Here is a 13,536-nt window from a genome sequence, read left to right on the forward strand (position 1 = left end):
TTATTTATTTATTTATTTATTTATTAACATTGAGGCTGGGTGGCCATCTGTCAGAGGTGCTTTGCTTGTGCTTTTGGTCCGCAGAGGCAGAAGGGGGTTGGACTAAATGGCACAAGGGGTCTCTTCTAACCCTCTTTATTATTATTATTATTATTATTATTATTATTATTATTATTATTATTAACATTGAGGCTGGGTGGCCATCTGTCAGGGGTGCTTTGCTTGTGCTTTCGGTGCACAAAGGCAGAAGGGGGTTGGACAAAATGGCCCAAGGGGTCTCTTCCAACCCTCTTTATTATTATTATTATTATTATTATTATTATTATTATTATTATTATTATTTATTAACATTGAGGCTGAGTGGCCATCTGTCAGGGGTGCTTTTGTTGTGCTTTCGGTACACAAAGGCAGAAGGGGGTTGGACTCAATGGCCCAAAGGGTCTCTTCCAACCCTCTTTATTATTATTATTGCTGTTATTATTATTATTTTATTATGACACAGCAAACAAGATAGATATGCTGGATTTCGTATTACAAAATCACAAGTCGAACACTTCCCAAGTGTCTAGGACTGTGTGATGTATTTTCAGATGATGCGTGCAGATCCCAGTAGGGTGGTCTTTTGTAGTTGGCAGATCGTGATTATTATTATTATTATTATTATTAACATTGAGTCTGGGTGGCCACCTGTCAGGGGTGCTTTGCTTGTGCTTTCGGTGCACAAAGGCAGAAGGGGATTGGACTCAATGGTCCAAAAGGTCTCTTCCAACTCTCTTTTTATTATTATTGCTGTTATTATTTATTTATTTATTTATTTATTTATTTATTTATTATTATTGTTGTTGTTGTTGTTCGGTGGCCCTCCAATGGTCTGAAGGATTGTGAACTGGCCCCCTGTATAAAAAGTTTGGGGACCCCTGCTTTAGACTGTTAGGGGCCGAATTATCATTTGAAAAAAATATGAACAAATTCCTATGCACACTGCATATGTCTTATTTGTAGTGCAAATAAGGATTTCAATGGAAAGTGTGGGCCTGCTACTGGCCAATGAGATAGTCTAGTTAATTAGGATTGTTGTTGTTGTGTGCCTTCAAGTCATTTCAGACTTTGGGTGAGCCTAAATCTAAAATTATTTATTCATTTATTTACTACATTTATTTATTACATTTATATCCTGCCCTTCTCACCCCGAAGGGGACTCAGAGCAGCTGTATGTACATACAATATATTATATTATTAGCATAGCACAATATTAGTATTATATATTACTATATTGAACTATACCACTATACTGTAATATTATATCTATATATATAAAAGAGTGATGGCATCACGGCGACCGACAAAACAACAAAACTACAGGCCCCCCAACCTCGAAATTTGACAACACAACCCATCATCCACGCCTCTAGGTTGATACAACAAAAAAGAAAAGGAAAATTAAGTCCTAATTAGAGAGAGAGGAATAATAGATTTTATCCAATTGCAGCCAGTTTGAAGGCTAAGCTCCACCCACTTGGTCTCCTAGCAACTCACTCAGCCCAGGGGACAGGCAGAGTTAGGCCTCACTTAGGCCTCTTCCCCACTGCCTATAAAATACAGATTATCAGATTTGAACTGGATTATATGGCAGTGTAGACTCAAGGCCCTTCCACACAGCTATATAACCCATTTATAATTGTATATTATCTGCTTTGAACTGGATTATCTTGACTCCACACTGCCATATAATCCACTTCAGTGTGCATTTTATACAGCTGTGTAGAAGGGGCCTCATACTTCGCCACAGCAACGCGTGGCCGGGCACAGCTAGTGTAATATATAACATATAATTAATATTATTACATGGTATTATTATTAGTATTATATTGTATAACATAATAATATTTTATCAATATTATATGTATATATAGTATATATTATATTATTAAAATGATATAAAAGTATTATATTATAAAACTGAAGGTGGGGGCCAGGTAAAGGACCTTGGAGGGCCGCATCCGGCCCCCGGGCCTTAGTTTGGGGACCCCTGTCATAGAGAATGACTGAAATACAGTATGATTCCTGTATCCATGGAAGACACCTCTGTGGATACTTGAAACCACAAACCATATATTAGACTTGTTAGTGTTGTGGTAATCTCTGAGCGGTTAGACTCAATTTAACCCTCTCTGGGGGAGATTCCACCAAAAATCAGCAGAGGAGCAAAAGCAAAGCTTTCAAATGCAGCAGTTACTTACACGGGGTGAGCAAGAGAAGAAAAAGTAGTTCAATACACAGTAATGTTATGTTGTAATTACTGTATTTACGAATTTAGCACCAAAATATCACGATATACAGTAGAGTCTCACTTGTTCAAGCCTTGCTTATCCAAGCCTCTGGATAATCCAAGCCATTTTTGCAGTCAATGTTTTCAATATATCGTGATATTTTTGTGCTAAATTCATGAATACAGTAATTACAACATAACATTACTGCGTATTGAACTACTTTTTCTGTCAAATTTGTTGTATAACATGATGTTTTGGTGCTTAATTTGTAAAATCATAACCCAATTTGTTGTTTAATAGGCTTTTCCTTAATCCCTCCTTATTATCCAAGATATTCGCTTATCCAAGCTTCTGCCAGCCCGTTTAGCTTGGATAAGTGAGACTCTACTGTAAAAAGAACTCCATTGTAGATAGAAAGGCTTGGGAGCTGTCTAGTCTACTCTAGACTGGTTTCTAAGGAAAAATAACAAACATCTAAATAGTAACATCTTGCCAGGAGAGATGGCAGGACGTATTGTTAGCTAGAAGAACAAAGGGAGAAGAGAGATCCAAAATGGTTCCAACTTCATGGTCCAGTTTATTGGGGCCATAAAACATTCTGACCAATGAGAAGTTAGTGTTCCTGGAGATTCACATTTCTACTAACTTATTTATTTTATTTTATTTACAGTATTTATATTCCACCCTTCTCACCCCGAAGGGGACTCAGGGTGGATTACAATGAACACATATATGGCAAAAATTCAATGCCAACAGACAAACAACATACATTAGACAGACTCAGAGGCATTTTTAACATTTTTCCAGCTTCACGATTCCGGCCACAGGGGGAGCTGTTGCTTCACCGTCTAGTAGTGGCTGTACTTCCTCACTCCTTTCCTCGTGTTTTGCTGGCAGTTTTATGGTGTTGTAAATTAGCCTCCTGCATAATGCGTCCCTAAATTTCCCTAATTGACAGGTGCAACTGTCTTTCGGGGCTGCATAGGTCAACAGCAAGCCGGGGCGGAGGCTTAACCCGACCCGGGCTTCGAACTCATGACCTCTCGGTCAGTAGTGATTTATAGCTGCTGGTTACTAGCCAGCTGCGCCACAGCCTGGCTCCAACTTCAAAGAAATAGATGTGATGTAAACAGAATAGAGTGAAACACAGTAAAGCCTGTCTAGGCATGCTTTGGAAACAGGGAAAGGATTTCCTCAATCTAACTCTATCATCTATCTAACTACATCTAGACTTGAGTAGTCCAGGATGATTCCCAACAGTTAGTCCTTTTGCCCCCCTGTTTGCTCCTCCAGTGGCAACAGCAGGCATTTCTGAGCAACAACAACAACAACATCAACAGTGGCTTGCTGTGAGCTTTTGAGGCTGTATGGCTGTGTTCCAGCAGCATTCCCTCCTAACGTTTCACCTGCATCTGTGGCTGACATCTTCAGAAGTTCTGTTGGCTGTGAAGCAAGTGGAGTGCATATATATGTATCTGTGGAATGTCCAAAGTGGGAGAAAGAACCCTTGTCTGTTTGAAGCAAGTGTGAATGTTGCCATTTGCAAGTTTGAATAGCATTGAGTATCCATGAAGCTGCAAAGTCAATCGGTGAGGGTATCTCAATGCTATTCAAGCTTGCTAATTGCAACATAACACACTTGCTTCAAACAGAAAAGGGTTCTAGGTTGCTGTGAGTTTTCCTGATATTTCACCCTCATCTATGGCAGGCAACTTCTGTGGATGCCTGCCATAGATGTGGGCGAAACATCAGGGGAGAATGCTTCTGGAACATGGCCATGAAAGCCTTCGATGACAGACAAGAGTTTTTTCTTCCTCCCTGGACATTCCACAGATAGATAGATAGATAGATAGATAGATAGATAGATAGATAGATAGATAGATAGATAGACACTCCACTTGCTTGACTGCCAACAGAACATTTGAAGATGCTAGCCACAGATGCAGGCGAAACAGCATGAGGGAATGCAGCTGAAATATGGCCATAGAGTCCAAAAAACTCACAGTGTCCTAGTGATTCCAGCCATGAAACCCTTCAACAACACAGTAGTAGTAGTAATAGTAATAATAATAATACAATAGAGTCTCACTTCTCTAAGCTAAATGGGCCGGCAGAACCTTGGATAAGCGAATATCTTGGATAATAAGGAGGGATTAAGGAAAAGCCTATTAAACATCAAATTAGGTTATGATTTTACAAAGTAAGCACCAAAACATCATGTTATACAACAAATTTGACAGAAAAAGTAGTTCAATACCCCGTAATGTTATGTTGTAATTACTGTATTTACGAATTTAGCACCAAAATATCACAATATATCGAAAACATTGACTGCAAAAATGGCTTGGATAATCCATAAACTTGGATAAGTGAGGCTTGGATTAGTGAGACTCTACTGTAGTAGTAGTAATAATAATAATAATAATAATAATAATAATAATAATAATAATAATAGTATTGGAAAATGAGCACGCAAAGATACTGTGGGACTTCCGAATCTAGACTGACAAAGTTCTGGAACACAACACACCAGACATCACAGTTGTGGAAAAGAAAAAGGTTTGGACCATTGATGTTGCCATCCCAGGTGACAGTCGCATTGACGGAAAACAACAGGAAAAACTCAGCCGCTATCAGGACCTCAAGATTGAACTTCAAAGACTCTGGCAGAAACCAGTGCAGGTGGTCCCTGTGGTGATCGGCACATTGGGTGCCGTGCCAAAAGATCTCAGCCGGCATTTGGAAACAATAGACATTGACAAAATCATGATCTGCCAACTGCAAAAGGCCACCCTACTGGGATCTGTGCGCATCATCCGAAAATACATCACACAGTCCTAGACACTTGGGAAGTGTTTGACTTGTGATTTTGTGATACGAAATCCAGCAGATCTATCTTGTTTGCTGTGTCATAAATAATAATAATAATTGTATTTCTTACCCGCCTCACTTCACTGCTCGAGGTGAGTCACAACACAGCTAAAAACACATCATCATTATGTGCAATGCACACATGAAAACACATTTCTACAACATAGACATACTGAAATACACAGAACAATGACTAAAATACATTGGACACAAGATGTGATTTTAAAATTTGTGATTAAAACTGGCTGGGTGCACTCTCTCACTAATGGGTCTAAGCAAAATTGGGTCCTTGCAAGCTGTTCTTCTCAGCCTTTCTTTCTGCCCTGTTTTCCAGCATTGCTCACACAAAGGGGAGGGAGGGGTTTTGGGTTTTGTTGCTTTCAATTATTTACCAATTTAATGAGAACTTTCCTTAAGTACACGAGAGCGCCTCCAGCTCGGCCAAATTAACAGCTGGGAGTCGAAGCTGCTGTTGCAACTGTCAAAAAAGCCCCCAAAGAGATCAGAGAAAATACAGAAGTGGGCCAGGGAAAGAAAGCAGAGGGAAGATGCATGTGGTTGGATTCCAGCTGCCAAACCGGAGCAGGCTCTTCTTATGTCCTCATGAGCGCAAAACACAGTCGCTGGGGGCTAGTTTTCAAAAACAAGAAAGTCGGTCTCATGGGGAGCCGTAGCATCTTATGTAGAATCACTGCCTTCCATCCCAATTGGTGTGTGAGTGGTTGTAGTTCTTCTTTGACTTGGGAAGGAAATAAGGATCAGGGTTGTTGTATGTTTTCTGAGCTGTATGGCCATGTTCCAGAAGTATTTTTTTAATATACTTTTTATTAAGATTTCTTTTATAATACAACTAGCTGTGCCCAGCCACGCGTTGCTGTGGCAAAGTATGGTTATATGGGAAATAAAGTATTGAGGAATTGCTGACATCAAGTCTAGTCATGTCTGACTCTGGGGGTTGGGGCTCATCTCCATTTCTAAGCTGAAGAGCTGGTGTTGTCCGTAAACGAGTCTACACTGCCGTATAATCCAGTTAAAATCTGACAATCTGTATTTTATAGGCAGTGTGGAAGAGGCCTAAGTAAGGCCTAACTCTGCCTGTCCCCTAGGCTGAGTGGGTTGCTAGGAGACCAAGTGGGCGGAGCTTAGCCTTCTAACTGGCAGCAATTGGATAAAAACCATTATTCCTCTCCCTCTAATTAGGACTTTATTTTTCTTTTCTTTTTGTTGTATGAACGTAGAGGCATGGATGAGGGGTTGTGCTGCCAAGATTAGTGTTTCTGGGATGTGTAGTTTTGTTGTTTTGTCCTAGGCCGAAATTTCATTACCTTTTTATATATATAGATGATGATGATGATGATGATGATGATGATGATGATGATGATGATGATGATTATTATTATTATTATTATTATTATTATTATTATTATTATTATTATTCTGTTTTCTGAGTGTTGTTCTTTATTTACTGACCTGATTCTAGAGGGTTTTTATAAATACTGGTAGCCAGATTTTGTTAATTTTCATGATTTCCTCCTTTCCGTTGAAGTTGTCCACATGCTTTTGGATTTCAATAAGGATAATTTTCTCTTATTAGTAGATATAGCCATTACTGAGTCATGGTCTGACGATAGACTCCATGCTTTGCATGCTTTTTAGTGGCAGATGGCAGATCTCGGCGAAAGAAAGATGCAGGTCATTTGAGGCCTCATTAGAGTATTAGCAGACAAATGCAACGTAAAGAGGCAATATTAGTAACAGCATCTTTTTTGTGCATTCTTCCATCCCCTTCTTTTTGATAAAAAATACTCTCCAAAACTGGCAGCTTTAGCAACTATAGAGGAACACTCCAAGGCAGGGGTCCTCAAACTTTTTAAACAAGGGGCCAGTTCACAGTCCCTCAGACCGTTGGAGGGCCGGACTATAGTTGAAAAAAAAAAAAAAACAATGAACAAATTCCTATGCATACTGCGCATATCTTATTTTGAAGTTTTAAAAAAATGAGAACAAATACAGCCTCACTGTTAATAATAATCATAATAAAAATAATAAAGAGGGTTGTAAAAAAACCCTTGTGCCATTTAGTCCGACTTCCTTCTGCCATTGTGCACCAAAAGCACAAGCAAAGCACCCCTGACAGATGGTCACCCAGCCTCAATGTTGTTAACAACAACAGCAATAATAATAATAATATATCACACAGTCCTAAATGCTAGGGAAGTGTTTGACTTGTGATTTTGTGATATGAAATCCAGCATATATTGTATATACTCGAGTATAAGCCTAGTTTTTCAGCCCTTTTTTGAGGACTGAAAAAGCCCCCCTCGGCTTGTACTCAGGTGAGGGTCCTGGTTGGCTTATATTTGGGTCAGTTTATACTCGAGAATATATGGTACATTTATTATTTTTCTCTATTATTGTTGCTACTATTACATTTATTTTACTCTATTTTTTATTATTAATGCATTTATTATTTTACTCTATTTATTATTACATGTATTATTTTACTTTATTATTATTAAAAGGATACCTAAGCACATTTATATTGAAGAAGACGAGAATAATGATTTGATCAGAGTTGGACAATCCTATCTTAAATTTGAGCTTTATGTAAATATTCAAAAACATTTAACCTACCGATGCCTCAATTAATGTAATATTATTGGTATCTATTTTTATTTCTGAAATTTACCACCCTCGGCTTATACTGGAGTCAATGTTTTCTCAGTTTTTTTGTGGTAAAATTAGGTACCTCGACTTATATTCAGGTCGGCTTATACTCGGGTATATACAGTATATCTGGTTTGCTGTGTTATACTGTGTCTTTGTGAAAATAATAATAATAATAATAATAATAATAATAATAATAATAATAAGGAGCGTTGGGAGAAACCCCTTGGGCCATTTAGTCCAACCTCCTTCTGCCTTTGAGCACCAAAAGCACTAACAAAGCACCCCTTAATAATTAATTATTAATCAAATAATAATCAAAATACCATTATAAACAAGCAATCTTTGGAAGGCGTGCCCCAGGAGGGGGCCGGATCAATGGCTTTGATGGGCCGCATGTGGCCCCCGGGCCATAGTTTGGGGACCCCTGCTCCAAGGGCTTCAGGTTTCTGGACATCTTGGAGGTGGATGGGATGCTGATGGTTGTTATGAGCATCAACAAAAACCAGGGTGGCTCTATGAATCGGCTCACCCTCATCCTCTCACATACGCAATTGAGGTCCTGAATATTAATTGTGCGAGTCCCTCCACCCTCTCTCCCAGCCCACTTCCTGCTGGAGGTTGCATCACTTCAAGGCTGTTTTCAGCTCTTTAATCAAAAATCAAAGCGCCGACTGGGAGTTGCAAACGCTGCCTAATGTATATTGATACTCTCTTCTGTCTTTCAGGGTCGCCATGGCAACTGCATCCTCTCAAGTTTTGATACCCGATATCAATTTTAACGATGCCTTTGAAAACTTTGCGTTAGATTTTTCCAGAGAGAAGAAACTGCTGGAGGGGCTGGATTATCTCACAGGTTTGTGCCAATTTTGCCGTCCCGCCCCCTCCCCTGCCCGGCCCTCCGGCACCAAGCCCTGTTCTTTCCTTTGCTGTGTTTCCTTCATTGCGACAAACCCTTGTGAATGTGAGGGTGGGGATAAGTAATTTGCTCGATATTACATCTGAGGTTCTTTAAAATCAGAAGAGCCTCCCATTTGGTATTTTGGTTGGGCTTTGTTTCCGTCAACTCAAAGCAAAGAATTTTGGAAAATGGAAACCTCCAGAACCTTTTGGAGATTTTATAATCTTTGGAAAGGCATGACCTTGTTAGAAGTCATAACCTTTAGAAAAATGATGCCATAACCTCTTGGTAAAAAGCAGGACTGGTTAGAGTCATAACCTTTTGGGAAAATTGCATTGATGCAAGGCAATCAGGTTTCTCAGCTGTTAAACTGATATCCGAAATATCTCTTTGAACTGTTAGGGATAAAGATATGCCAATGCACAAAACACACACACACATATAGAGTTTCAGAAGTGTTCTTTTTAGTTGCCCAAAAGTAACATCTACTCTCCCTTAAAATGTATTTGCCTTTAAATTAAATTAAATATATTTGCCTCTCAAGGGACAAAAATAAGCAGGCTTCTTTAAAGTCACATATTTGGTTTACTCACAAACTTCATGTATTCATAGAATCATAGAATAGTAGAGTTGGAAGAGACCTCATGGGCCATCCAGTCCAACCCCCCGCTAAGAAGCAGGAAATCGCATTCAAAGCACCCCCGACAGATGGCCATCCAGCCTCTGCTTAAAAGCCTCCAAAGAAGGAGCCTCCACCACAGTCCGGGAGAGAGAGTTCCACTGCTGAACAGCTCTTCTCACAGTGAGGAAGTTCTTCCTGATGTTCAGGTGGAATCTCCTTTCCTGTAGTTTGAAGCCATTGTTCCGTGTCCTAGTCTGCAGGGCAGCAGAAAACAAGCTCCCTCCCTCCTCCCTATGACTTCCCTTCACATATTTGTACATGGCTATCATGTCTCCTCTCAGCCTTCTCTTCTGCAGGCTAAACATGCCCAGCTCTTTAAGCCTCTCCTCATAGGGCTTGTTCTCTAGACCCTTAATCATTTTAGTCGCCCTCCTCTGGACGCTTTCCAGCTTGTCAACATCTCCCTTCAACTGCGGTGCCCAAAATTGGACGCAGTATTCCAGATGTGGTCTGACCAAGGCAGAATAGAAAGAGGGGGAGCAGGACTTCCCTGGATCTAGACACTATTCCCCTATTGATGCAGGCCAGAATCCCATTGGCTTTTTTAGCAGCCGCATCACATTGTTGGCTCATGTTTAACTTGTTGTCCACGAGGACTCCAAGGTCTTTTTCGCACACACTGCTGTCAAGCCAGGCGCCCCCCATTCTGTATCTTTGATTTCCATTTTTTCGTATTCGTATTTCGTATTATTCATCATACAGGTACTTTGTTTATCAATCCAGTTAAAAATAGGATTTGAAGTCGTTTCTCTGTGTAGGTAACACAGGGCATCTTTCTTAGAATCAACAGTCCATAAATTAAAGCATCTCTCTGTTCTGAGACTCTAATAAAGTCTTTGTCTAGTCTGAAAGTCCAATGGAGGCTGTAAGTATACTATTCCTGCTGGAGTCTAAAGCATACTAATGTTTCTCCTGAAGTCTTTAAGCATACAATTCCTACTGGTATCTGAAAGCAAATTGTTCCTACAAAGTCTAAAAACATACTGTTTCTAAAATGGAATCTGAGTCCTGAACAAGCCCAGATGTGATCACATGGCCTGCAGTCCCTCACACAGCATGGAGTTAAAGAAAACTGCAAACCAGTATACATATATACAATACAGTAAGCAATCTGAATTATATACATACATATTATCTATATATATAAAAGAGTGATGGAATCAGGGCACCGGACAAAACAACCAAACTACAGGCCCCCCAACCTTGAAATTTGACAACACAACCCATCATCGACGGCTCTAGGTTGATACAACAAAAAGAAAAGAAAAATAAAGTCCTAATTAAAGGGAGAGCAATAATTGTTTTTATCCAATTGCTGCCAGTTAGAAGGCTAAGCTCCGCACATAGACCCCCTCTATCCTCACCACTTTCACAGTACACAAAAAACCAAATGCATACTAAACATAAAGACAACCATACAACAGACATTCAATACCACCACTACCTCAACAATTTCTCAACAACACCACCAGACAACGCCACAGCAACGCGTGGCCGGGCACAGCTAGTACAATTATATACAAGCTTGAAGAAGGCTATTTCCAACAAAGAAGGCCACCAAACATAGGACTGGGCTATTGGCATGCCACTGTGGATCATATCAGTGTGGATTCACAAATATTTCATCGTGTAAATTACCAAATGTGAACTCCCCCTTGACTTAGTGTGGGAACTACAACAGAAATGGAAGCATGTTTTGTAGATATGTGTCTTCAAGTCATTGTTAACTTCTTCCCATTGGTATATGAAAATTGATATTGAGATACGTAATGTGACTTGTTTTGCAAGATTTCGATTTTTAAAAAGCTATTTCAAACTATGCCACCTTCTGCACCACACAAGTTGTGATTAGGCAGCTTGGTTTTAATTGGTTGTTAACCTAATTATGTCTAAATGCTCGCTTCAGATTTCATTATTACATCATTAGCAGTGTTGAATCTCCCTGTCCTCTGTGGATTGGCGTTCCTCCCTCCCATCTGTCTCTTTGCAGAAGTGGCCACCAATCACACGGATAAAAGTCTCCTGACAGGCAGAATGAGTGCGAATCCAAGGCCATATGTGGAACAATGCAAAAAGATTGGGTATAAAAAGAGGGGGGTTGGAAATGAAGTAATAGGCAAAACAGCCCTTTTGATGTCCCATTCGGGATGTTTGGGATTAGTATTCTGATGATCCTCAGGCAGCATAGAGATTGGAGTCCATCTGGACATTGCCAGATTGGTAATGGCTGAGCTAAAATACCTTAATCATCCTGGAAAACACACAAAAGATATTGGTCAGATGCCACTTGGGCAGAGGAGAGATTGGTTGGCCATTTATTGGTGCTCTTTTGCTTTTCTTTAGTACTGGTGTTTCCAAATTGCTAGTTTGCTCACCCTATACTGTAACTTCATTGCTGTTTAATTATTCTTATGCATTTAGTATGGAACAACATCAAGGAAAAAACAAGATAATCTGCACAATCTTTGTTTTTGCTGTACACTTGGCATAGTCTTAGTTCGTGGTTCCCAATCTGTGGTCCAGTTGAGCTCTTACACAGTTTGTGTTAGTTTCATCCGTTTCGCACAATGGATTGGGTCTGAGGTTTAATTCATTCACAGAAGATGCTGTTACGTTTGCCTCTTCTCGTCCCCAAATAGCCCCGCATAGACTACATAACAGTGGCACAAATGCAAAGTTTTGGGGAAAGCTGTCAATTTGCTCTTCAACTGGTTACAGATCTTTAAGCAAATGAGACGCCTCGTTCTTTAAACAGACGAGTCTATCAATTAACTGATTAAAGGAGCGTGTAATTATATGCTGCAGCAGGTGCCTTTTTGACAATTCTGAGTGACGAGGAAATTTAAAGAATCCCAAGCTCCGTTTCCCTTCTCTCCTCCTGCTGCTTTTCCCCCTTTCTCCAAGCCCTTTTGAGACAGAAATAAGGAGAAAATCGGGTAAGCCCTGCTCCCTATCTCAGTCCAGATGTGCCGATCTAATTTAAGTCATCTGGAACAAAAGGTGAGCAACCTTGGGCCTGTCTGATGTTCCTGCCAAGAGGATTATGGTTGCTACGATTTAAAATAACAAGAGGGTGCTAGGTGGTCGAACCCTGATCTGGAAATTGAGGGCATGCCACTGCTGAAATGAAAGGGCAATTTTTGTTTGTTGTTGAGTCATTGGCCTTGACTTGAAAGGTTTGCAGATTGAATACAGAACTGTTTTCGCTTCCTGCCTGAAGGAATGATAGCTGGCCCTGGTTGGCCATACAGCCCGGAAAACTCACAGCAACCCAGTGATTCTGGCAATGAAAGCCTTCGATAATACATACATAACTTACTTAATAATAATAATAATAATAATAATAATAATAATAATAATAATAACTGGGACTTCCGAATCCAGACTGACAAAGTTCTGGAACACCACACACCAGACATCACAGTTGTGGAAAAGAAAAAGGTTTGGATCATTGATGTTGCCATCCCAGGTGACAGTCGCATTGATGAAAAACAACAAGAAAAACTCAGCCGCTATCAGGACCTCAAGATTGAACTTCAAAGACTCTGGCAGAAACCAGTGCAGGTGGTCCCAGTGGTGATGGGCACATTGGGTGCCGTGCCAAAAGATCTCAGCCGGCATTTGGAAACAATAGACATTGACAAAATTACGATTTGCCAACTGCAAAAGGCCACCCTACTGGGATCTGCACGCATCATCCAAAAATACATCACACAGTCCTAGACACTTGGAAAGTGTTCAACTTGTGATTTTGTGATACGAAATCCAGCATATCTATCTTGTTTGCTGTGTCATATTAAAATATTTTATTATTATTATTAATAATAATAATAATAATAATACCGCTCCATCTCCTCGAGAGGACTCAGAGCGGTTTCCAACATGCACATAAAATATTTAATTGTCAAAAAAGCACCATACAACAAAGTTAAACATAGCATACATAATAAACAACATCATAAGACAGACTTGAAATGCCCCCAAATGTATATTTATATGTGCATTTATGAATGTTTTAATGTAATCTAATTTTAAATTGAATTGAAATGTTATTGTAATTGTTTACATATGTGTTTTATATTGTAAGCCGCCCTGAGTCCCCTTACTAGGTGAGAAAGGCGGGGTAGAAATACTGTAATAAATAA

The 13,536-nt window shown here is 39.7% G+C and overlaps 1 protein-coding gene across 1 annotated transcript in view; it reads left to right on the forward strand.

Annotated features, from left to right (window-relative positions):
- Positions 1 to 13,536, forward strand: part of mid2 (midline 2) — a 232,568-nt gene that overhangs the window by 186,485 nt on the left and 32,547 nt on the right. The window contains exon 6 of the mRNA XM_062964066.1: positions 8,537 to 8,664. Coding sequence (XP_062820136.1) covers positions 8,537 to 8,664 — 128 coding nt within the window. The remainder of the gene's footprint in view (positions 1 to 8,536; positions 8,665 to 13,536) is intronic.

This window comes from Anolis carolinensis, unplaced genomic scaffold, assembly GCF_035594765.1.
Source record: "Anolis carolinensis isolate JA03-04 unplaced genomic scaffold, rAnoCar3.1.pri scaffold_12, whole genome shotgun sequence".
Classification (NCBI taxonomy): Eukaryota; Metazoa; Chordata; class Lepidosauria; order Squamata; family Dactyloidae; genus Anolis; species Anolis carolinensis.